At 32.9% G+C, this 26934-nt stretch overlaps 1 protein-coding gene across 2 annotated transcripts in view; it reads left to right on the plus strand.

The window, feature by feature from the left end:
• STXBP5L (syntaxin binding protein 5L) overlaps positions 1 to 26934 on the plus strand; it is a 303406-nt gene that overhangs the window by 117124 nt on the left and 159348 nt on the right. For both annotated transcript variants that reach the window (XM_069472686.1, XM_069472687.1), the window contains exons 5-6: positions 9110 to 9244; positions 15389 to 15452. In XM_069472686.1, coding sequence (XP_069328787.1) covers positions 9110 to 9244; positions 15389 to 15452 — 199 coding nt within the window. The remainder of the gene's footprint in view (positions 1 to 9109; positions 9245 to 15388; positions 15453 to 26934) is intronic.

Raw genomic sequence — 26934 nt, forward strand, 5'->3', positions numbered from 1 at the left:
GTAGGCATTCTAACAATTGCTAAAAGAGGGGTATTAAAATCTCCTACTAGAATCATGGATTCCTCTTTTTCTTCTTTTAATTCTATCAGTTTTTGTTTTACGTATTTTGCAGCCAGTTTGGTACATACATATTTAGGATTGCTGTATCTACTTGGTGGGTTTACCATTTAATTATCATACAATGTTCCTCTTTGTATGGTAATTTTCTTTCCTCTGAAATATTCTTTATCTGACATTAATATAACTCCTTTTGATTTCTTTTGATTCATCTTTGCATGATATATCTTTGTCTATCCTTAAACTTTAAGCTTACCTATGTCAATATATTCAAAGTGAGTTTCTTATAGACAGCATACAGTTGGGTCATGTTTTTTAATTCAGTCTGCCAGTCTATGTGTTTTAATTGGTGTTTACATTTGATGTAATTATTGACATATTAGGGCTTGAGTACTACATTTTATTTTTTGTTGCTGGTTGTTCTATTTTTCATTACTTTGTTTTGTTCTTGCGTTTCTGTGGTTTAATTGAAGTTTTGTTAGAATTCCATTTTGATGTATTATTAGTTTGTTTTTAATGTATCTCATTTTAAATAGTTGCTCTAGACATTTCATTATATATAAACAACCTATCACAGCTTACTGCTGTTACATTTTACCAGTTTGAATGAAATGTAGAGACTTTTTCTTTACTTCTCTTCTTTCATTTGTAATAAATTTAAAAAATTTTTTTCCCTTAGATATATTTAGAACCACATCAGATCATGTTATAATTTTAGCCTCAACTATCAAACATAATTTAGGAAGCTCAAGAGGAGAAGGAATATACATATTGTATTTAGTCATATTTTTACTCTCTCTGTTGTATTTTATTCATACTTGATTTTCCATAGTTTTTTCTTTTATCATTTATTTCTGTTTAGTAAACTCCCTGTACCCATTTTTTAGGACTGATTTTTAAATAACAAATTCTTAATTTTTCTTCACTTGATGATGTGAAGTTATTTCTTCTTTATGCCTGAGAAATATTTTTGCTGAATATAAAATTCTGGGGTGACAGTTTGGGTTTTTTTAAGCACATGAATAGCATCCTACTTCCTTCTGGTTTGCATGGTTTCTGATGAGAAATCTGCTATCACAGGAATTTTTTCCCCTATAGTTAAGGTATAACTCCTTTCAAGATTTTCTTTCTTTTCCTTTTTTTAGTTTTCAAATGTTTGACTATGATATATCTTAGTTTTTACTTCTTTGGGTTTATTGTTTTTGATTTTGCTCAGATTCCTGCATTTTTCAGCTATTATTTCTTTGACTTTTTTTTCAGTCTCTTCCCCTATTCCTCTCCTTCCAGTACCCTGATAATATGATTGTTAGATGTTTTGTTTTTGTCCCACAGGTTTATGAGACCCTGGCATTTTTTTACATCTATTTCTGTTTGTTCAGATTGGATAAATTATATTGTTTCATATTCAAGGTGACTGGCTCTTTTTTCTGTCCCCTTTATTCTGCTGTTTAGCTTATCCATAGAACTTTTATTTTATTTTTTAGTAGTAAAATTTTCATTGCCTCTTCTTTTTACCTCCTTTTTCTTTGCTGAGACTTTCTGTATTTTGTTTCAAGTGTGTTCATAATTGCTTGTTGAAACATTTATATGATTGCACTTTTTAAATATTTGTTAGTGAATACTAGTATTTGTCATCTTGGTGTTGGTATCTATTGTTTTTTTTCCATTAAAATTGGAATTTTCCTATTTCTTGGTATGATAAGTGATTTTTAATAAGTCCTAGACATGTTAATCATTATGTCATAAGGTTGTAGGTTTTATTTAAACCTTCTGTTTTAGGTGGGTTTTAATATTGCTATTGAAGGGGAAGGGTAGATGTAATCTTGTTAGTGATAGGTGGGAATGGAAATTCAGTTAGACTCAATGACACCTGAGATAGGGATAGGTACCTTATTATTACTAGCTGGGGTGGGATTTATGCTTCCCACTCTTACCACCCAGGCCAGGAGGCTTAGGAGTGCCTCATTACTACTCCTCACATGGCCTCCACTGACCAATACTCTTATTCAGAAAAAAATATTCTGTAAATTTAAATGTCGGTAGAAAATGTTATTTCTGTTTCTGCAGGAACATGAAAATAAACTTTTCTCTGCTGCCTCTGCCAAAAATTGTGTTGTTCTTCTCTGTGGAATGGAAAGGGAACCAGTTTGGTTAATTATATGTAAAATTTTTTCAAATCTTCAAAGAAGAGATAGACAAATCTGCATTGTCTAAAGATTTTTGTACTCTTTTTTTTGTTTATTTGTACTAATACAAATTACTTTATTGACCATGTATATTTTAGTTTTCCTTCATTGGGACACAATTAGTGCCTCAGATGGTATGAATTTTTGATAAACCATAGAATATCTGGATTCCAGAATTGGAGATAATCTGGAAATCATCTATTACAACCTCCGTCTAAATTTGAGAACATGGATAAGAATATTTCACAAATTAGCCTAACTTATTTTTGAAGAATTATTGTCCTTGGAAAGTTTATTCATGATTAACTAAAATTTGCTTCTTGTAACTTCCTTATATGTTATTCTCATTTTTATTTTCTGTGAGTGTCTATGTAAAATGTCTAATCTCTCTTCCAAAACAAGATCACTCAGATTTTCAGTTAATCAAATTGAGGAACAATTTAATATTATTAGTAACCCAAACATACTTTGCTTGCTGTGATTTTCAAACGTTTCACTGTTCCAGTCACCATTCCCTGAATGTACCTCTCTAGTTTGTCAGTCCTTTTTAAACTTGTACCAAATCAAATGGAACGAATTGAAATGTGATTTAATAAAATGAATACTATAAGTGAATGTATAGCACTTAAGATTGTGTTTGATTTTGTAATCCTTGGTTTTAGAATAGTAATATTGATTCATATTGAACTCAAGGCCAAGTAAAACTCCTATTCTTTTTTTTTTTTAATCTAAGCCATTTTTAAACCATATTTCCCCATCATATACTTTAGAAACTTATTTTTTAAAAGCAAAAATGCAGAATTTTCTATGTATTTCTATTAATATATTTTTCTTTTCAACCTATGATACTGACATCAAGATATGTATGGATCAAATTATTTCATCAAACATTTTGATATGTTTTTGAGAGTAGATCTGGAAGTTAATCAATGGAGATTGTTTTTCCATGATGATTGCTCTTTCTCAGTAGAAGGTGATAGGGATTAACAATTTTTAAATTTGAGAAAGACTGTATAGAATATACAGCTTAGTAAATATGGCATAAAATGCTTGGCTTACAAATGACTTCTGTTGGTTAAAAGCCAGAGAACATTAGATGATTAGGCTATTATTTCAAGAACAGATAAAGAAATATCAAGTAACAGTCTTCAGCAAAGCTCTTAGTCTTTTGCTATGTTAGTTTTGATGAGGAAATAAATTTTGATTTTTAGTGAAGGAAGTGTGTTTCTGATTTTATTTTACATAAGTGAACTAAAATAATAGATTTTTATCATTCGGTTTTTGCCAATTTTTTAAAATTCTGAATTTCCAAAGGGCTGGAAATGTGTCTTGTAAGTTTTGTGTTTCTAGTATCTACTAGTAGATGCATGTATGTAGTACCTGTGAAGTGTTTATTAAATTAACGAATCTTCTGTATGTCAATCATTACTTTTAGTGCACTGTTTGACAATGTAAACTAAGAATCCGTGAAATCCCCTCATGAAATCTTTTGATCATGTTTTTCTTGCTTGCTCTAAGCAATTTTGTAATAATTGTAAGATTTAAAAAAATTTTAATCTTTATATGATAGGTAATAAGTAATATGCTGAAAAAATCAAGGTAAAGTCAATATTCTGTGATTCCTAATGAGAAAGTAAACTATTTCAAACAGTTCCCTTGAGAATTTCAGCTAATAAATTTATATAATACTACATAGTCCAGAAAAAGAAAAAAATAGGGATTTATATCTGGAATCAGTACACTGTGTCCTATAGGTCAAATGTGGCTCACCAACTTTTTTTTTTTTTAAATAAACTTTTATTGGAATCTAGCCATGCTCATTAGTTTATGTATTGTCTATGCCCATTTTTGCACTACAGTGGCAGAGTTGAGTAATTGCAACAGAGAGCATGTGGCCTTTATAGCCTAAAATATCTACTATATTTTAACACTTAATGGAAAAAGTTTACTGTCCCCTGACTTAGATTATTGGTAAGTCATTTTAATAATTTCAGAGATTTGTCTTATTTTTTAAATTTGACTTATGCTCAAAAATTTTCCAGCTAATGACACAATAATATTCAGTGAGTTTTTACTGACTCATTAGTTGATTGATTAAGCCATTAAGACCATGAATGAAATTCAACTAAATTTTGACTTCTGTTTTAAATTTTGTCTCTTGTGTAATAATTCCAGCTAGGCAGGGCTTATTCAAACTCATCAGATTCTTTTTCATAAAGAATTTTATTACTTTGTTCTTTCTTTTAGATAGTTTGAGTTTTTCCACTAAAATTTCTGCATATCAGCCTTTGACTTAAGATGCTGAGGGAATCATAGTGTAACTATCTGTCCTTTTTCCTGGCTGCTGCAGTTCTTACTATCATCATTATTGTTATTGTCATTATCATCATTATCCTTCTGATCATCTTATCTTTAACTGGTTTTGGAGGACTACATAGCTACAAGGCTTTATTCTTACTACTAATAATGTAGTAATTTAGTTTCTTATTTTGAAACTTGAAGAATAAGTAAGCAGCATTTAACCACAGAATGGTGTTTCTTAAAATGTGGTTCATAGATTAGCTAAATCAGAATCATGTAGAGAAGTGCTTTCTAAACTTTAATGTGTTTTTGACTTACCTGGTAGTTCTTTCCTAAGATGCAGTTTTCGATTCAGAAAATCTGACCTGAGATTCTTAATTTCTAATAACCTTCCAGTTGATGTCTCTGCTCCTGGTCTATGGACTTCACTGTGAATAGCAAGAACTGAGAAACCTGTTAAAATTCCTGAGTTGTATGCCTCATTCAGCATCACAGAGTCACAATTTGTGTGGTTGGAATCTGAGAGTATGCATTTTAATGAGATATTTCTTTATATCAAAGATTAAAAATTATTGCTATAATTTAATGGTTATTAACTGTTGATTTGCATCAAAATCACCCAAAAGGAGTTTTAAAACCATATTGCTAAATATTACCTTAAAACTACTGAATCATCATCTGAGATATTTGTGTTTTTGACATGCAGAATCATTATACAGCTAGTTTTATACCATTATACACCTAGTGTAACCAGGTTGAGTATTACAATTATAAATATTATGTAAGGGGCTGGAGTCTTAGATGAATTACCAGACTTATCAAGCCTGGAACTCAAGGACCTGGAGTCCAGACAATGAATAGTCCTAAAATGGAACTATGTTAGAACTTGGGAATGGCGGGGATTTCAAAGTTGAAATCGTGCAATAAATTTCCTACTGAATAATGTCCATAATTTTAAACCATTTTCTATGTTAAAATATATTTTTTGCTTAGGTGTTATTAGAGTATTTCTCATATACTAGGACTATGGGCATAGACATGGGTTGTGAGTTTTTGCAATAATTTCTACTCGTAATATTTTTATTTTTATGCTAGACTAATGGAAACATTCTGAATGATGTGAATAAACAAATTTATACAAAAATACTGCCACACAGGTTTAATATGTAAAGTTAAATTTGCATTTTTTGATAGTTTTGGCACCACGCGGTATTACTTAATTGTTATGGGTTAATAAAAGAGGTGGACTATTCACATATATTATGTATTCATGCCAAATAATTGTGAAATTATGTGTGTTGGTGTACTATGGAACAAAGAGTTCAAAGCAGTTAGAGTATATAAAAGTAGTGAGGAAATCAAAAAAGCACAAAGTATAGACACACTAAACTCAAAAGAACCTATGTAGTTAGAACCATATACATATTGTGAGTTTATTTCTGTACAAAATTCAACAGTCACATAAATTAATGTTATTCGTTTGAATTCTAGTTGTAGTTTTATGTGTACTTTTGTTTTATATGTGTAAAGAGCCATAAGCATGAAGAATGTTAATCTTATTTTTATACATAAATTATATAATTTCTAAAAGTAGATCAAAAGTGGGAATTTTTCAGCAAAAAGTTTTCAAAGATCTGTACATTATTTGAGCTTGAGAAATATTTACTTTGTGTTTTGATCTTTAATGGAAAAATTTAAATACAACTTTCTACATCAGCTTTTTTTGGTCTTTTTTACTATGATTAATCCCTCCTTCTTTTGAACTCTTTATAGAAATTCACACATTTTGCTTTTATTTTTCTTGTGTACTTGTTTTATCTCTGCTAATAGATAGTATGCTTTTTGAGGGAAAAGGAGTGTTTGTGTTGTAATCTAAAACAATGCTTTTTTATAAAGAGTTATTTAGTGAAGGTTGAATAAATGTGGATCGGAGGCTAAGAATGTCTTAAATGATTTGCTGTAGGAGAATGATAGTCAATATTGATATAGGAACAAGATTATTTTTCCACAGCTTAACAAAAAATCCTTGATCTAGCAGGTGGTGATTATAGAAATAAGTTACAAATGAAGATGTAACTATTAAATACAATAAGTTGTGTAAATGTATAGTTTAATGATTTATTAGGGTTATCAAATACACAGCACAAGTATAATCATGTCCTTTTTCTCACCTATGTCAATCATCCTAAGTAATCACAGTATTCTTTTTCATTGAGTTCAGATAAAATCTGGAAATCTTTCTGAACTAGTTGTTATAACCACTATCAATTGGACATTGGGTATAAGGTGAAACCTTCTTGATGTCAAGGCTCTGGCTTCTTTTTAATAAGGATCAGAAAAAGGTAGTTATTAGTTTAATTAGTTCTAGTTTTGTCTTATTACTTAAACCTAGAAGTTCTTACACTTTTCTTGTTAACCTTGGAAATTACTATGTAATGTTTAAATTTGATTTTTTTCTACTTGAACAACTATATTTGTATCTTCTTTAATGAAATTAGTGTTTTCTCTACTTTTCCTGTGATTCAGAAAGGGTGATCTTAAATCCTCTTTAAAATGAGTTTCCTCTTCCTACTTAAGACTGAATTTAAAATTGATTCTTCATTGTCTAGAAACATAACCATCAAGTTATTTCCTATGCAACATTAGTAATATCTTTTGGTGACAGCTATCCTATATTTTAGCTTTTAATCAAAATTGTCCAGTATCATATAGGTTGTAAATTAACTCTGTAATTGTTTATGTCATAGCAGGGCTTTTAGTTTTTTGGATGTAGTGTGCAGGGTACTTTCAGCAGGATGCTTTGATGAAGGTTCAAAGAGGTGATCTAGCACCTGTTGTATTTTCCTGGATAGAGCTGGAGCCCATTCTACGAAGTGAAGTATCACCAGAATGGAAAAACAAGCACCATGTTTACTCACCATCAAATTGGTATTAACTGATCAACACTTAAGTGCACATATAGTAACAACATTCATTGGGTATCAGGCAGATGGAAGGGAGGAGGAGGGGATGGGTATAAACACACCTAATGGGTACAGAGCGCACCGTCTAGGGGATGGACATGCTGGAAGCTCCAACTTGGGTGGGGCAATGGCAATATACGTAACCTAAACATTTGTACCCCCGTAATATGCTGAAATAAAAAAAATTAAAAAGAGGTAGGCTGTCTAAAAATTCAGTGAACCAGACTGAAAATATAGGCTGGACACACTGGATGTTTCTTCACTCTTATATAAAGTGGTACAAGATAGAATCCTGTTGAAAATTTATCATTCACATTCTCATTATTATTATTATTGTTGGTCTGTTTGCCTGGTGTCAGAATTCTGTTCAGCTCTTCTAACAATGTACTAGCTCCTCTTCTAAGTTAACTATAAAAAATATTGTGATTCAATAACAAGTTCTGGTAAGAGATAACTGAACTTATCCTCCTTTTCTTTTTAAGGGTAACTAAAGAGTAGGATTAGGCCTAACTAGAGAAAGTGGTGATATTGGGACTAGAAGACTCTGGTAAATTCCCATGTTTCATATATAGGAGTCATAGTTGCTCCAGCCAAGGAATAGGTCCCAGAGTTGGTCAGAAAGTCCATTGTGAAGATAAGAGCAGAATAATAAAACTAAGGGAAAAGTACAGTGTATCTCTGACCTTATAAGTTTTCTTTTTACTATTATATTTAGATGCAAAACATCTGAATAAAAAGTATATAATTTATTATTTCATTTAGACATGGCTACCACTTCTCTGTGAGCTATGAAATTTCTTCATATGTACCAAATTTCTATTTAAAGTGAATCTTTTTTTTTTTTTTTTTTTTTTTTTGAGAGAGGGTATGGCTCTGTTGCCTGGGCCAGAGTACAATGGCATCATCGTTGCTGACTGCAATCTCAAACTCCTGGGCTCAAGCATTCCTCCTGCCTCAGCCTCCTGAGTAGCTGGGACTACAGAGGAATGCCACCATGCCTGGCTAATTTTTTAATTTTTTTTTTGTAGAGACGAGTTTCTCTATGCCCAGGCTGGTCTCAAACTCCTGCCGTCAAGCAATCCTCCCACCTTGGCTTCCCAAAGTACTAGGATTAGGGGTGTGAGCCACCACTCCTGGCCTTGAAGTGAATCTTATCTAAACAAAACAAAACAAAACAAACAACCAACCAATGTAGCTTAGCGAAAAGATGGCAACGTTGTAAGGAAGAAAGAATCTATATGAATCCCAGTTTTGCCACTTATTAGCTGTCAGTTCCTAGGCAAGTAATGAGAAAAAATTTCAGCTACAGTTTTCTCTTTGTAAAACAGAAATACATATCTGTCTTCCAGTGCTGTTTTCAGAATTAGAAATAATGTGAATTAATGCCCATATAGGCACTTATTTAATAATGGTTATTATTATTGTTTTTAATAATATTCTATTTTATTTATCCTGTGCCCTCAGCTAAAAACTAAATGCTAATTGAATATATAGTAAGTTTTATTGTTTATATAGCTACCACTACATAATAAGTGTAAGGAAAATATAATGCTGGCCAGATGTAAAATTTAGATATTTTAATTATAATTTTCTTTCTTTCAGAATTACTTACTGTCATCTACCTTTCCAGAGTAAATGGCTCTATGTTGGAACAGAAAGAGGAAATACACATATTGTAAATATCGAATCTTTCATTCTTTCTGGATATGTTATCATGTGGAACAAGGCAATTGAACTGTAAGTTTAAACTTGAATATCAATTTATTTGACTTAAATACTTCATATCATTATATAACATATGTTGAATTACAGTTATTTGATACATCTATTGCTAATTTATAATTAATTTGAGTGAAAAGTTCAGCTAAAATAACTTAAAACCATAAAGGTTTTTAAAAATAGGTATTATAATATTTTAGACTTTTCAAATACCATAAATAATTAAGGGTTATAAATACAAAATTTGATAAAATAGTAAGGCTCATCCCACAAATGATACATGGATATCATCTCATTTTGTTGTAATCAGCCTTAATATAACCACTTTCATTGGGACTGGATTATTTGGTATAAAAATAATCATGATCAGTGTACATGCTTTTGAATGCTGGTAGCTTATTCTTTTCTTGCCTTGTTAAAATGTTGTTCTGGGTTCAGAGGAGAAGTAATTTCTCAACATCTTCCAGATTGTGATATATACAGCATTTTTGGTATGTGATTGATGGTAATTACTACTTTGGCTTTGGCACTGATATTTAAGTTTCTGCTACATAAAATGTGAAATTCTCCAAATGTGAAATTTCATGGAATTCCAAGCCATCTATTTGTAACATAGATAATTCTCTGGTCAATTTGTTAATCAGAAAAACAACTTTTATTTAATAAATGTTTATGCTCTGTACATATTAGGTCCTTGATAAGATGTTTGACTTGAGGCTGGCTCATTTCCTCTCTCATGTATATTTTATATTATAAAATTATTCTCAAAAATTCCTATTAAAACATTCTCTTTTCATAAAGCTTGACTCTGGTCTTTATAATAAAGCTTTTCCTAATCCGGATGTTTCAGTGGTTTCAATGTACGTGTATGTTGCTCGATAGGGAAGGTTGTTACTAGTTATACTCTTGTTACAATATTCTTTTTATATTATGTCCTAATGGGTCTTTTATTAATGATAATTATTCCTCCTTCATTAGATTAAGAACTGCTCCAGAGAAAAATCTTTATTTTTCTTCATACTTGGCTTATTTTGGTGCTTTTCACAGAGTAGCTACTAAATAACTGATTACATTATTGAAGCATTAATATGTTAGTTACTACTGTTGATTTACAACTTTCATTTATGTTTTCGAGATAATTGGTATGAGCTATTTTGCTCTTACTTTTCTGTATGTGTATTTTAAAAAACATTTATCCTATAGACAATTGTGTTTCCCCCTACCCCACAAAATACTTTTTTAGCTATAAGGGGAAAGAGACTTTCCCCCTATAATCCTAGTCCTATAAAAGCAATAAACAGGAATGAATTTAGTGATTTTCATGTACTATTTTAGATGTTGATAAACATATACAAACAGATAAACATAAGAGAAGATTATAACCTTTAAACAAATACAATATTAGTGCATACTATAAAACTTTAAAACAAATTCAATGTTAGTGCAAATGTGTAGATGTATTATTTGTGTTCAGTTGAATACTGCTAAAGTAATAGAGAAGAGTTTACTATCTTAAACAGATCAAATATTTCACCACTTTTGTATTCATTTACTTAAATCCTTTTCATAGTTTAAATTACTACCTGAATTAGTGACTTACATATATTTATATAGTCTATGCTTTATGATTTCAAGACTAATAAAGAGTATTAAAAGATGTGTATTATAAAGAAGGGTAAAACTAGGAGGAATTAAAGAGGTAAAATAAGGCACTTTTATTAATATTTTTCATAGTATAATCTTATACGTATGATTCAGCATTAGATTAGCCTCTACCATTTTGTAAATAAATACTGTTTGATAGAGTTATACATGCCTCTGAAAATGTTCTTGAAATATCTTCAAGAAATAGGAAACAACATGCTATCACCTCCTGAATGTCTCTTGATTTATTAACACTGGATTTCCAAAAATGTGTTCCATGGAATTGTAATTCCATTGTGGTAGATAAAATTTTAAATACTGACTTCCAGTCTCTCAGAATTGTCTTTTAATTGCTCTCTACCTCTAAAGATACGTTAGAAAATGCATGCTACTTCTTGTTAATATGTGCCAAGTGTATGGGAAAATAATAAAATACGCATTTAATTAAGAAGAACCATTTCATAAATATAATTTTAGATCATGAATTATATATAATATATTTTATAAATGACAAATATAAGAATTATTTTTTAAAAAACATGAGATTATTTCTATTTTAAGTCCTAACTTGAAATACATTTCATTCAATGTTTCTTTTTCACCTTGTCTCTATTTTTAGTGTGTTTCCAAGATGTATATATTGGTTATTTGGATCCTGGAACACATTTTCCATAGAAATTATAATGTCTGCAGAATACCTTATAAAGTAGCAGTATAGAACTAAATTGTCATTAAAAAATATTTCTATGGGAAAATATATTTCAGGTTATAGTACAGAAATAGCTGTTTTTGTAGGAGAGCCCCAGCATTTAAAAAAGGTAACCCCTTTTTCTATATGTGATTAAATTTTGAGCATGAAATTTATAATTAAATCTTATGTTTAAGGCTGTATTTAAAAATCATTCGAACATTTATTGAGCACTATTATGAGATAGACACTAGAAGCAACTTTGAACTAAGATACAGTTTCTGTTCTCCTGGGACCTCCAGTCTAATGAAAGTAAGATTAAATAAAAAGGCCATTATAATATATTGGAAATGTAATGTGGTAATTCCACAAGAAGAGCATCTGATATAGACATAAGGTCTCAGAGAAATATCTGTGAAGGAAGCCAAATACATTTATGCTGAGATCTGAAGGATGAGTTTCAGTTAGATGAGTAAAAAATAGGGGACAGAGGTGACAGTGTTCCAGGCAGAGGGAACAGAATATGCAAAGGATGGAATGTAAGACAATTTTGTTTCACTTCCAGAAATGTTAAGTACCATAGTTTTTAGTACTTAAATGACTAGGGGAGAGATTGCAAGAGATAAAGCTGGGAGGTAATCAGGATATATAACATGAAAGGTCTTGTAAAGCCAATTTGCGAAGTTTGAACTTACCTAAGGCCACTAGAGAGCTAGATTTTGAAGGGCTTTGAGTAGAGATTTGTCTTGATCAGATTTATGTTTTAGGAATACTATGAATGCAGGTATGGAGAAATGATTAGAAAGAGGAAAGACTGTATTGGCAAAAATTATGATGGTGGTTATAGGGCTAGACATAAGCTGAGATATTAAAGGAATATTTAGAAGGTAGAAGAGGAAAGAAAAATAAGGAAAAATTACAGGTGAATTCCCCCCGCCCCCCAGGGTTTGGCTTGAGCAACTGTGTGTTGCTCAATTAGTGAAAGAGTATAGGAGACTAAATAGATTAGGAGTAAAATAATGAGTTCCATTTTTAGGTCAGTTGAGTTGTGTGTATTTTTAAGACATTGAAATGGAGTTGGTATAGAAGAATGGTAGGAGGTAGGATATATGGATATGAAGCTATTGAGATAGATCAGAATTCACATGATTGTTGAAACCATGAGAATAGATGAAATTGTGCAAGAAAATTATATAGAAAAGAGGTAACAAACTAGTAGCTGTTGGACCAATTATTAATATGACTCACGGGCATGTTTTATTTGGCCCTCAGTTTATTTGAATATGTTATGAATTATTAGTTTCTAATATTTGAAAGTTGGTAGAGTGAAATGAAAATTTGGATTTCCAGCTTTTCATGAAAGGAATTCACGATGAAATAATCCTAGCTAGCATTCCTGCATGGCAGTGATCAGTTGGAACTGAGTAGCAGCTTTCCTTTTGTAAGTGGATAATGTGCTATCCACTTTGGCACAGTTCTTATTTAGCCTATTTAACTCATTTGAAATATCTGCATGGCTTCCGTAGGCTTTTGAATTCATGACCACATATTATATGGGAATAGATGGCAGTTTAGGACAGAATACCAAGGAGTACCAATATTTAAGATATGGAAGATAATGAAAAATCCACAATGGAAACTATCAAGAAACCTATTGTGGTGCAAAGGAGGGAGAGAAATAGGGACACCTAGAAGAATTACCAGGTATTGTTTAGGTGGCTAGTACATGAATTTAAGTTCATTGATAATTCTATCTAAAGTAATATTCCTGGGATTTTCAGAATCCAGAGTCCACAGATGCTTTTTTAAATCTTTTAGGTTAATTTCTCATGACCATAAGTTTTGCCAGGAGCACTTTGTGAGATTTGGAAGTTTAATGTTAGAGAAAAAGTCGTAAGAAAGATACTAAAATGTTAATAGTCATTATCTCTAGGTAGTAAATACTGTGAAAGCTTGTTCCTTTTAACTTTGATGTCTTCTAAGTTTTTTAAAAAATAATAAATAATATTTCTTCTGTAGTCTGAAGAAGTCATTGCCAAATAACAGAAGTTTAATGCTAGATTATTTTCTGAACTAGAGTGTTTTGTAGAATCTGAGAATCTAAATGGAAGAGTCTTATGTATGACCAAACTAGTGTTTCCCAAAATATATTTCAGTGATTCCTTTCATCTGATCAACGAAAAAGGATTCAGTGGACCAATAATTTTGTAAAATATTGAAGATTTATAATGCTTATTTGCATAGTACATTCTCTAAGAAGTTTTATGGGAAAAAAGTATTTAACTTTGTTTAATTCAGAGTTCCCCAAACTTTTTCTATATGGAACACTCTTTATGTGAAACATCTTATGTTTCTACTAGTTTCTGTCATTGAGTACATTTTGGCAAATGTTAGTCCAATCAAACCGAAGAGACAGATAAATGTTTATGGTTTGTCGGTTATTATTAGTTCCTAAAGGATAATTTAAGTACATTTTCCCTTATCAGAGGGATTTATACCTTTATAGAACATTGCATTTATATGTAAATGATGTTTTACATATAAATGTGGAAAGAATTGTAGAAAGCTCTGTAGACTTTTTATGAAGCCCTCTTTAATTTCTTTTCTTCCTACGTATATTCTAAAATGCAAATAGTAACTGATTTCTAATTATCACAATTATATTTATTGAATGTGTACTATGTTTGCCATTATATTAGACACTATATACATATCATTTCTAATCTTCACAATTATTCAGTAGGATCAGTGCTATTATTTCTATTTTTAGATGAGAATATTTAGGCTGAATCTACTAAAAAAGTAATATTTAATAAATCTGTGCTTATTCCTCTGGGTCACATTGAAGAGTCAGTATCAGGAGATTTTAGAATTAATTTGTCACTTTTCTCTGGTTCCAAATAGTTTCTATGATTTAAATCTTCTTCATTGTATTGTAAAGAATCTTTGATGCTTTTCATGTGTACTTAAGAAATAAAGTGAAACTATATCAATATAATCATAATAGAATTAATCTGACACAGTTAGGTCACAAAGAAAGGCTATGCAAAATTGAGTAATAATACATCTCTGGTCATATCAGGTCATATCTTATTTAACCATGACATACATAACCATATTCAGCAATGACATAAGTTAGACTGGGAATTATAAAAGAAGCATGCCACATATCAGAGTGGAATAAATTTAAAGACAAATTGACAGAGCACAGGTCCCTTAAAAATATGTTAGTAGATTCATAATTATATGTTATTGATTATGCTAGATGATGAGCTAAATGAGACATAAGTAGTGAACTAGGTTTCCCCAATTTGTCAGTTTTCTGTAAGATGGCTATCACTAGAGTGAGTTTCTTTTGAAATCAAAGGTGCCACTGTACTTTTCTTTAGGGGCAAAATCAGAGGAGATTTCATGTCAAAGGAAATCTTAAATCAGGTATGTATTTTGAAACTTGATTGACACAGGTTTACACCATCAGCTGTAACTGTGACTGTACTATTCTTTTGTCTATATAAATAAAAATTCAATTAAAAAATTTCAGAGGCCCTTATCTGGCAACAAACATATCAGATAATGAAGAACTCCAATCTTATGTGAATCTTTGTTTAAGCCTGATTTTTTTTTAAAAAAATTACAACTACTTTAATAAAGTAAGTAGGAGAAAGAAAAATAGTTGGAAAAGAAAACCAAAAATCCAAGTGAATCTGAACTTAAGCTCAGAATACTGGCAGTTTATTCTAGTATAATCTTAATTTCTTTTTTTCAGTCTCTAATGGGGTATGGTATTTTAATGTTTTGTTTTTAATTACTGTTTTGAATTGATTTAACAGATCCACCAAGACTCATCCAGGTCCAGTTGTACATTTAAGTGATAGCCCAAGAGATGAAGGGAAAGTGAGTATTATAGTACCATTATTCTTGCTTTTGTTTTCCTCATTTTTGAAAAAAGATGTTTCTTACTATCATTTTATACCTAATATTTAACACAGTTTATAGCATCTGATGTTATTTAAAATTAAAATTTGTTGAATGAATGAATGAATTATTCATGCTAATACTGGTTCCAAGTCAAGTCTTTAGTTTCACTTAGCACTAATGTTGATAATTTAATTCTGGAATTTAGAGGAATGTAACATGGAGAACAACTTTAATTTTCAAATATTCTATGCTTGAATTTAATGACATGATTATCAATATCTTTTTATTCATTTGCCTCTGTTATTCAGTTTTGGTAGTGATATATGACCAATATTAAATTACTTAAACTAACCAATCTTTATTTTATAAATACATACTAATAAACAAATACTAATACAGAAAATGTTATCAGATAACAGAGATAATCCTTTATTCATCCTGATCATTTTATAATTTGCCTTTGATGATGAGGAAACAAAGTTGATAACATGAAAAGATCTAGTGTCACTATCATTATAAATAATATGTTTCTTCAAGTATATAATTTTTGCTAAGTACTAGAGAAAACATTAATAAATTATTTAGTATGTAGATTTGGTTCTTTGTTTTTTGAAAGGATAAAAACTGAATTAGCGTAACAAAAATTGAACCTTAAAGGCAAGTCCACTCAGTGGATAATATTGGATTTATTCAAATTGATCCATCAATACAATGTAATTCCAATCAGGTATCGTCAGAGTTTGCTTATTTTTAAAGGATTCATGAACTGATTTAAAAATTCATCAAAAAAAGAAAATGTTTGAGAGTAGCCAAATATTTTTTTTTAATTTCAGCTTATTATGGGGGTACAAAAAAGTTCAGGTTATATATATTGCCCATGTCCCGCCCATCCCTCTGAGTCAGAGCTTCAAGCGTGTCCATTCCTCAGACAGTGCGCAATGCACTCATCATGTAGGTATACACCCATCCCCTCCCTCCACCCCTCACCTCAGTCCGATACCCAATTGATGTTATTCCCAAATATGCACTTAGGTGATGATCAGGGAAACCAATTTGCTGGTGAGTACATGTGGTGCTTATTTTTCCATTCTTGGGATACTTCACTTAATAGAATGGGTTCCAACTCTCTCCAGGAGAGCAAAAGGGATTCTATATCACCATTACTTCTTATAGCTGAGTAATACTCCATGGTATACATATACCACATTTTACTAATCCACTCATGAATTGATGGGCATATGGGTTGTTTCCACATCTTTGCAATTGTGAATTGTGCTGCTATAAACATTTGGGTAAAGGTGTCTTTTTTGTAGAATGACTTTTGTTCTTTTGGGTAGATGCCCAATAATGGGATTGCTGGATCAAATGGTAGGTCTACTTGAATCTGTTTAAGGTATCTCCATAATGCTTTCCACAGGGGTTGCACTAGTTTGCAGTCCTACCAGCAGTGTATGAGTGTTCCTGTCTCTCCGCATCCACGCCAACATGTATTGTTTTGGGACATTTTGATAAAGGCCATTGTCATTGGAGTCAAGTGATATCTCATTGTGGTTTTGATTTGAATTCCCTGATGATTAGAGATATTGAGCATTTTTTCATATGTTTGTTAGCCATTCTTATATCTTCTTTTGAAAAATTTCTATTCATGTCCTTTGCCCACTTTTGATAGGGTTGTTCGATTTTTTCTTACTGATTTTCCTGAGTTCTGAATAGATTCTTGTTATCAGTCCTTTATCTGATGTCTAGTATGCGAAAATGTATTCAATTTATTTTTTCATTTGATTCCTGCTTTTTGTTTCTTATTCACTAAATCTTTCTCTTCCTAAGAGAGTATACAATCATATTTTATGTTTTAAGGCTTTGCATTTCACAATTAGATTTTAATCTATATGTAATATATGTTGGTTTGATATAGCTTTGAGATTTTGTATATATAATTCAATAAATAATACACATATTGAATAGTCAATCTATTTTCCAGTGATTTGTAGGACACCTTACTCTTATTATCAAGTTCTCATATTTGAGTGGGTCTTCTGGAATTTCTCTTCTGTTGCATTATTTATCTGTTATTGTAGCAATGGTGTGCTTTATTAATTGTGATAACTTAAAAAATGTCTTGATATCTGGTAAGCTGTTCCCTTTTCTTTTTCTAAGTCATCTTGACTATTTCTGATTCTTCATTTTACTGTATGAGTTTTAGGATAAGCTTGTCAAGCTCTATGTAATTTTCAATTGGGATTTTGTTTAAAATTTGAACATGTAATTTAGAGAAAATTTATATGGTTAATATATGGGTGTTCCATCTGTGAACATGATATATTTACTTTGGTTTTCATTTGATTTTCTCTATTACTTTATAACTTTTTTTCATAAAAGTCTTACATATTTTTTACTAGCTTAATTCCAAATACCTTTAGATTTTATTGTCCTTGTGACTTGATCTTCTTAAAATTAGTTTCATAATTATTTTTAATGTATAAAAATTATTGATTTTTTTGATATTTTTAATCAATTACATTATTGAATATTTTGTTTTTAATAGCTGTGCTTAGATTCTGTGGAATATTCTATGTATAAAAACATAGCAAATACAGACAAATTTTGTTTCTTCCTTTCCAATATTTATTGTTATATATATCATTTTGTTGGTTAGGACTCAGTGCAGTGTTGAATATAAATGTTTTTAGTGGCAACTTTCTTTTGTTTCCAACCTCAAAGGAAATGCCTTCAAGATTTCAGCATTAAGTAAAATGTTTGTTGTAGGTCTTTGGTTTATTGCTTTTATTAAGTTAAAACATTTCCACCTGTTTCCAGTATTCTAAGATTTTACATTATGAATGATGTTGATTTTATTGAATGCTTTTCTATGTGTGTTGAGATGATTATTCTTTAATTTTTTAATTTGTTGAAAGATGTTAATAGATTTTCTAACTGTAAACATTTTTTCATTTCTGAGAGAAATTCAAATTGGAAGAGGAAAGCTTCACTTAGAAGCTTGCTGGTGAAGTGCAAGAAGGAACAAACTACTAAAGTTAAAGTACCTACAGAATCAAGATAATATTCTAGATTCATAAGATAGACCATCCTTTACCTAAGATATCATTTGTAGTGAAACTGCACATTAGCCTATCAAATGTAAGAGCGTGCTCTTGAACTAAGATATGCCTGTATTGGATGTAGTATTGAGTACATCTCAAATTCTCTCAGCTTTGCTTGTCTCCCAAAAACCCTTAGCTGCTTGGTTCATCTCAAGTTTGGCAGGATTAACCAACTTCATGCAGTACTACTTCCTGAAGTTGACTAGCTATGCCCAGAGTTTCTGGTTCATTCCATTAATTCTGTATTTAGATGTGCCACAACATATAAGGCATTCCATCTGGCTTCCCTAACAGATGCCAAAGGGGTCAAATGACACAATTCTGAATGGAGGGGGTGTTAACTTTCCATGGAAAAAACTTTGATCGATATCATCTGATAAGAGGCAAGAAATAAATTATTCTTTTCTTCCTCCATATAATTAGGCTATATTAAGTTATAGTTTTTTCACATAAACATTTGGAGACATCCTGCAAGTCCAGGGCAATATACCTGCTAAGTGACTGGTTGGACTGATTTGTCTCTTCTGTTCCTTCCCATAAAAATAGTGGTTAGTGTGATAATGAATCTTCTTTCTTTTTTTTTTTTTTTTTTAATAACTGCCAATTTATTGTAAAAATATCGGCCCCCTTCCAGCAAATGTTTTTGATATTTTTTCTTGCTTTTTATTTAATGAATTGACATTGAGTCTGACACACCTAATCTGCTAAAGCAGTAGGAACTTAAGCAATAGAGTAAGTGAAGTGTGTCTAGAGCAGCAGAATATAAATGAGGTGCTGACACTGCTGGTGGGACCGCAAACTAGTGCAACCCCTGTGGAAAGCACCACGGAGGTAAACAGACCCAAGCAGACCCGCCATTCGATCCAGCAATCCCACCACTGGGCATACACCCAAAGGAAAAAAGGTCATTCCACAACAAAGACACCTGTACCCGAATGTTTATAGCAGCACAATTCACAATAGCAAAGATATGGAAACAACCCAAATGCCCATCAATACATGATTGGATTAGTAAGCTGTGGTACATGTATACCACGGAATATCACTCAGCTACAAGAAACAATGAAGATACGACATCTCTACGGCTCTCCTGGAGAGAGCTGGAACCCATTACACCAAGTGAAGCATCCCAAGAATGGAAAAACAAGCACCACATGTACTCACCAGAAAATTGGTTTCCCCGATCATCACCCAAATACACATCTGGGAACGACACCAATCGGACATCAGACTTAGGTGGGGGGTGGGGGAGGGGATGGGTGTATGCCTACACAATGAGTGCATTGCGCACCGTTTGGGGAATGGTAACGCTTGAAGGTGCTGACTTGGGAAGGGGGGGTGGGGAAGGGAGGGATATTTCCTTTATGATTGCAACTCTGAGATTGCACTTCTCCATTAAACATTAACACTTAAGCCTTGCCTCAGGCTTTTTTCCAGCAGACTCCTGGTTAAGATAATAGTTATTGTAATTGTTCTAGATCAGGGATGGAAACTATAGGCTATGAGCCAAATCTGGCATGCTGCCTGTTTTTTGTAAATGTTTTATTGGAACACAGCCTTGCTCATTCATTAACATATTGTCTGTGACAGCTTTCTTGCTGTAAGAGCAAAACTGAGCAGTTGTGACAGAGACTATATGGTCTGTAAAGATTAAACTATCTGGCCCTTTACATAAAAAGTTTGCTGACCCCTTTTCTAGATTGTAAACCCTCAGGATAGGATTTTTAGATAGGATTTTTTGTCTCCTGTCTAAAGTTAAAGAATCTGTGGAAGGTGCCAAGTGGAGAGGTATTAAACCCTGCCATGCAGTGACATGACAATTACTTGAACAACATTCTCCTATGATTGGGATGAGGGGCTGTTGGAAAGATAAGACAATGGGAAATCAAGTGCCTGTGGGGCTTAATTGATATGGGACAATGATAACTATATAGGTGATGGAATAAAATAGCTTCCTTTGAGGACATTTGTATTGGTTTTCTATTGCCAATATAAACTATCACAAATTTAGTAGCTTAAAACAACACAAATTTATCATCTTACAGTTCTGTAGGCTGGAAGTCCAACATTGGTCTCACGGGGCTGTTATCAAAGTATCAATAGGGTTGTATTCCTTTTGGGTAATTCTAGAAGAGAATCTGAGAATCTGATTTATTGCCTTTTTCAGAGGCTGCACATATTCTTTGGCTTGTAGCTCCCTTTCTGCATCTTCAAATCCAATAACATGGCAACTCTCTGACTCTTCTTCCATAAATGCATCTCTTTCTCACCACAGCTGGGAAAGATTCCTTGCTCTTAAGGACTCAAGTGATTAGATTGGATTCACCTAGATAATCCAGGATAATCTCCCCATCTCGAGATCCAACCCTTAATTATTATACATCTGGAAAGTCTTTTTTTTGTAATATATGGAACATATTTACAGGCTCCAAGGATTTGGGTGTAGACATATTTGAGAGTCCTTTATTCTGCCTACATCAACCCAGAACAGTTAATTACTAATTTACTGAATCTCAGAGGTTCTCTAAGGTAGCTTTAAAGGAAATCTTACCTCCTGCAGCTATAGTGTAGACTGTGCTGAAAATAGGCCCAGAATCTGCTTATAAGGAGACAAAATTCATAACTTTGATAGGTCTTATTTGTTAAAGTCAGAGTACTGGTAACGAAAGAGTATAACCATAACAACTGGTATATTAGTTTCCTAGTGCTGGCATAACAACTTACCACAAATGGGTGACTTAAAAGAATTTTTTTCACAGTCTGAAAGCCAAAAAAGTCTGAAATCAAGGTGTTGTTTGGGCCATGCTGCCTGTGAAGGCTCTAGAGGAGAATTCTTCCTTGCCTCTTCTAGCTCAAGTGGCTCTTGGTAGTCCTTAACTTGTGACAGTATAACTCTAATCTCTGCCTTAATTTTCCATTTTCACATGACCTTCTTCTGTGTGTTTTTGTGTCCTCTTCTCTTTTTATAAGAACACCAATCACTGGATTAGGACCCACTTAAGTTCAGGATGATTTAATCTTGAGCTCCTTAACTAATTATATCTGCAGAGATTGTATTTACAGATAAGGTCATATTCTAAGGTTCTGGATGGACATGAAATTTTGGGGACAGTATTCAACCACTATACCTGGGATAGAAATTTGTATACATAAGCCTTAGAATATTGCAATACTCTCCCCAATTTCCTCAAATCCTCCTGGCCAGCAGAAATATCTCTTTCACCATTTCTGAAGGAGAACAGTTTCATTTTCTGGGACACAGTGTAATGACTTCTCCTGAGGTAGTTTCTTTGCATGATGATGTTTATCCTCACAAGACTACCTCCAGTATCATTATCTTCAGGTGAATAACCAGAATCAAATCTCAGATCTCAGCACAATTTAACACAGAAGCATGTCTTCCTCCAGGAAGAAATACACTAGACATTAAAGAAATATAATATCCACTAAAGGAATTGAGAATCTGACTAATAATGTCAGTTACCAAAGGAAGGTGTTTGGGAGTGGTTATTAAGGGTTTGAACTTAGGAGAGCTGCATAGAGGAGAGTTTATTTACATGGGCACACTCACCCATAGTTGGGATTTAATGCCTTGACAATTAACACTTGGATCTGCCTCTAGTATTAATAATTTGTTGGGATGGCTCCTTGAAGCCTGGACTAAAAAAAAGTATATGGTAAATGTAACCGAAAGCTCAGTATCTGTTACTAAAGTTGAACAAAGAATGAGAACAACGGGGCTGAGGAGAAAGGAGAGGATGGTTTATTAATTTGCCAGTAAATGAGGAGGATGTCAGACTCTGATCTTAAAGAACCACCCTCCTCCTGTTGTGAGGAGTTTAGGCTCTTTTATAGGTACATAGTCCTTTAGTTGACTCAGGGTCTTCATGACCTATGCCACATGCTCTTCCCATGGGTCCCTGGTGTCTCGATTGTTCCTCATCTCTTCTAATCTTGCAGTTTTTCTGTCATTTGTCTTGTGACCATTGAGCCATCCCCTGTGGTGAGAAGAAGAGAACAAACAAACTAGCATGAACAGAGGTGCAAGCTAAGCTTCCTGGTATTGTTACTGTGAGATTACAGTTGCCCTTTGGTTTAATTTTTAACCCCATCACATAAATAAAGTATAGATGTCAGAGTCTTTTGGTATAGTATTAAAGAAGGGATCAGAAGACTAAGGGAGATGAGAATTTAAAATAAATGTCACAAGAATAAACAGACCACCTACAGAATGGGAAAAAATTTTTCCATACTACACATCAGATAAAGGACTGATAACAAGAATCTATTTAGAACTCAGGAAAATCAGCAAGAAAAAAATCAAACAACCCTATCAAGAAGTGGGAAAACAACATGAAAAGAAATTTTTCAAAAGAAGATATAAGAATGGCTAACAAACATATGAAAAAATGCTCAACATCCCTAATCATCAGAGAAATGCAAATCAAAACCACAATGAGATACCACTTAACCCCAGTGAGAATGGCCTTTATCAAAAAGTCCCAAAACAATACATGTTGGCGTGGATGCGGAGAGACAGGAACACTCATACACTGCTGGTGGGACTGCAAACTAGTGCAACCCCTGTGGAAAGCATTATGGAGATACCTTAAACAGATTCAAGTAGGCCTACCATTTGATCCAGCAATCCCATTATTGGGCATCTACCCAAAAGAACATAAGTCATTCTATGACAAAGACACCTGTACCCGAATGTTTATAGCAGCACAATTCACAATGGCAAAGATGTGGAAACAACCCAAACGCCCATCAATTCATGATTGGATTAGTAAATTATTGTATATGTATACCATGAAGTATTACTCAGCTATAAGAAATAACAATGATACGACATCTCTTTTGTTCTCCTGGAGAGAGTTGGAACCCATTCTATTAAGTGAAGTATCCCAAGAATGGAAAAATAAGCACCACATGTACTCACCAGCAAATTGGTTTCCCTAATCATCACCTAAATTCACATCTGGGAATGATACCAATCGGATATCAGACTGAGGTGGGGGGTGGGGGGAGGGGATGGGTGTATGCCTATATGATGAGTGTATTGCGCACCGTCTGGGGAATGGTCATGCTTGAAGGTGCTGACTCGGGGAGGGGGGTGTGAGGAGGGGATGGGTATATACCTACATGATAAGTGCAATGTGCACTGTCTGAGGAATGGACACGTCTGGAGCTCTGACTTGGGGGGATAGGTGGTACATGGGCAATGTATGTAACCTGAACTTTTGTACCCCCATAATAAGCTGAAATAAAAAATAAAATAAAATAAATGTATTGTGTGTTTTTTTGGCTACTTACTTTCTATGTTCCCTAGGAGGCTCCTAAGGGCACTGTCTTCACACAACCTAATAACGAATGTTCTGGAATGGCAGGTATTGGCATATTTGAGAAGCTTGGTAGTGGTTGTCCTTCAGAGGCCTTTGTTGACAGGAGGAGTTGATGACAGAGACTCAGGCTTAATAATATCTGTAGGGATTAAGTATCATGGATTGATAGAGGCCAAGTGGAAATATTTAACTGTTTGGCAATATGAGCATAGTTACATTAACAAGCAGCAAGCTGGAGTGGCAAGGCAGGACTCTGTGATAATAGCTAATACATCATGTTTCTAGGAGCAAAATTAGATGGGCAGCTGACTCAGACATTGTTTACTTTGCATAATCAGAAAAAATTCAAGAGTAGTTTAGCTTTTAACATTCACAATCAAAATCACATTATCTCATAAGGCTTTCAGATATGTTAGTTCATAGTTTTGGAATCCAGTGATAGTAAGAGAAGCCAGTTATCTGTGAAGAAGTATCCTAATATGCTGTTTTAAATATATGCAGTAATTGTAGGAACATCTGTGATCATTTGCAGGAGTAACTGTTTACCTTTTCAGTACTGTTAGCTATAGAGTCAGAGCAGACATTGATACCAGAAGAATTAACACTAATCCTTCTCAAAATCTTCCAAAAAATTGAAGAGCAGGGAACACTATCATACTTATTTAATGACACCAAAGCCAGAAAAAGATATCTCAAGGAAAGAAAACTACAAGTGAATATCCATGATGAGTAGAAATGCAAAAATCCTCAACAGAATACTAGCAAACTGAATCCAACAGTACATTAAAAGGATCATACACCATGACCAAGTGAGATTTATTTCTGGCATGCAAGGATGGCTAAATATGTGAAAATCACACTTTCTGATTTCAAATTATATTGCAAGGCTACAATAATCAATTCAGTATGGTACTGGCATAAAAACAGACATATAGACCGATGGAACAGAATAAAGAGGCCCTAAATAAATCCATGCATATACAGTCAACTGATCTTCAATAAGAGTGCCAAGAATACACAGTGAATAAAGATAATCTGTTGAACAGATGGTGTTGGGAAAACTGGATATCCACATGTGAAAGAATGTAATTTGACTCTTTTTGTACATCATACTAAAAAATCAACCAAAAATGGATTAAAGAATTAAACATAAGCCTTTAAACTATAAAACACCTATAAGAAAACACAGGGGAAATGTTCCAGGACATTGTTCTTGGCAGTGACTTCATGGATGTGACACTGAAAGTAAAGACAACAAAAATAAACAAGTCAGACAAAATCAAACTTAAAAGCTTCTGCACAGCAAAGGAAACAATCAACAGAGTGAAAAGGTAATGTAGAGAATGGGACAAAATTTTTGCAAGCTGTACGTCTGACAAAGGGTTAATCTCCAAAATACATAAGAAACTTGTACAACTTAATAGGTAAAAAAATCTAATAACCTGATTTAAATGTGGGCTTAGGGCTTGAATAGACATTTCTTCAAAGAAGGCTTACAAATGATCAATAGGCATATGAAAAAATATTTAAAGTCACTAATCATTAGAGAAACACAAATCAAAGCCATAAGATATCACCTCACACCTGTCAGGATGGCTACTATTAAAAAAACCCAAAGAAAACTGTTGGCAAGGATGTGGAGATACTAGAACCCATATCTAATATATTGGGAATGCAAAATAGTTCAGCCACTCTGGAAAACAGTATGGAGGTTCCTCAAAAAAGTAAAAATAGAACTACCAATTTGATAACAGCAATCCCACTTCTGGGTATTTATCCAAAAGAATTGAAATCAGGATATCAAAGAGATATATGCATTGCAACACTATTCGCAATAGCCAAGAAGTGGGAACAGCCTTAGTGGTCATTGGCTACTACTGCAAAAGACATGATTTCATTCTCTTTAATAGCTGAGTAGTATTCCTTGGTACATATATACCACATTTTCTTTGTCCAATCATCTGTTGATAGACACTTAGGTTGATTTCATGACTTAGCTATTTGTGAATAGTGTGGTGATAAACATACAAGTGTAAGTATCTTTTTTTTTTTTTTTTTTTTTAGACAGAGTCTCACTCTGTTGCCCAGGCTAGAGTGCCGTGGCATCAGCCTAGCTCACAGCAACCTCAAACTCTTGGGCTCAAGCAATCCTTCTGCCTCAGCCTCCCAAGTAGCTAGGACTACAGGCATGTGCCACTATGCCCTGCTAATTTTTTCTCTACATATTTTTAGTTGTCCAGCTAATTTCTTTCTATTTTTAGTAGAGACAGGGTCTCGCTCTTCCTCAGGCTGGTCTTGAACTCCTGAGCTCAAACGATCCACCCGCCTCGGCCTCCCAGAGTGCTAGGATTAGGCATGAGCATGAGCCACTGCGCCCGGCCTCAACAAGTGTCTTTTAAGATAATGATTTTTTTTTTTCCTGTGGGTAGATACCCAGTAGTGGAATTGCTGGATTGAATGGTACTTCTAGTTTTTGCTCTTTGAGAAATCTCTATACTGTTTGCCATAGAGGTTGTACTCTAATTTACATCAGAGTGAATAATAGTCAGTGGAGACTCCAAAAGGTGGGAGTGTAGGAAGGGGGTGACGTATTAAAAATTACCTATTGGCTACAGTATGTATATACTATTTGGGTGATGAAAGTCCATACTTTATCACTACACAATATATCCATGTAACAAAACTGCGTTTGTACCCCCATATCTATAATTTTTTTTAAAGTCAAAATAATTAGGTATAAAATTAACAAGAAAATCAATATGTGGAAAACCTTTAAACTTCCTGAAAGGCGTAAAAGTGTACTTGAATAAATGAAATATATCCTTTGCTTTCGAATAAGATGGTTCATTATATTTTCCTCTACTTTCTGAAATTTACTCTTTTATCTTGACTTTTTGAAGTGAAATGCTTATATCATTAAATAATTTTAAGTTGTTCTTCTTTTCATATGTATTCATAACACCATAAATTTCCCTCTCTTTTTTGTTTCTTGCTCTGTCACCCGGCTGGAGT

This window comes from Eulemur rufifrons, chromosome 7 (genome assembly GCF_041146395.1).
Source record: "Eulemur rufifrons isolate Redbay chromosome 7, OSU_ERuf_1, whole genome shotgun sequence".
NCBI lineage: Eukaryota > Metazoa > Chordata > Mammalia > Primates > Lemuridae > Eulemur > Eulemur rufifrons.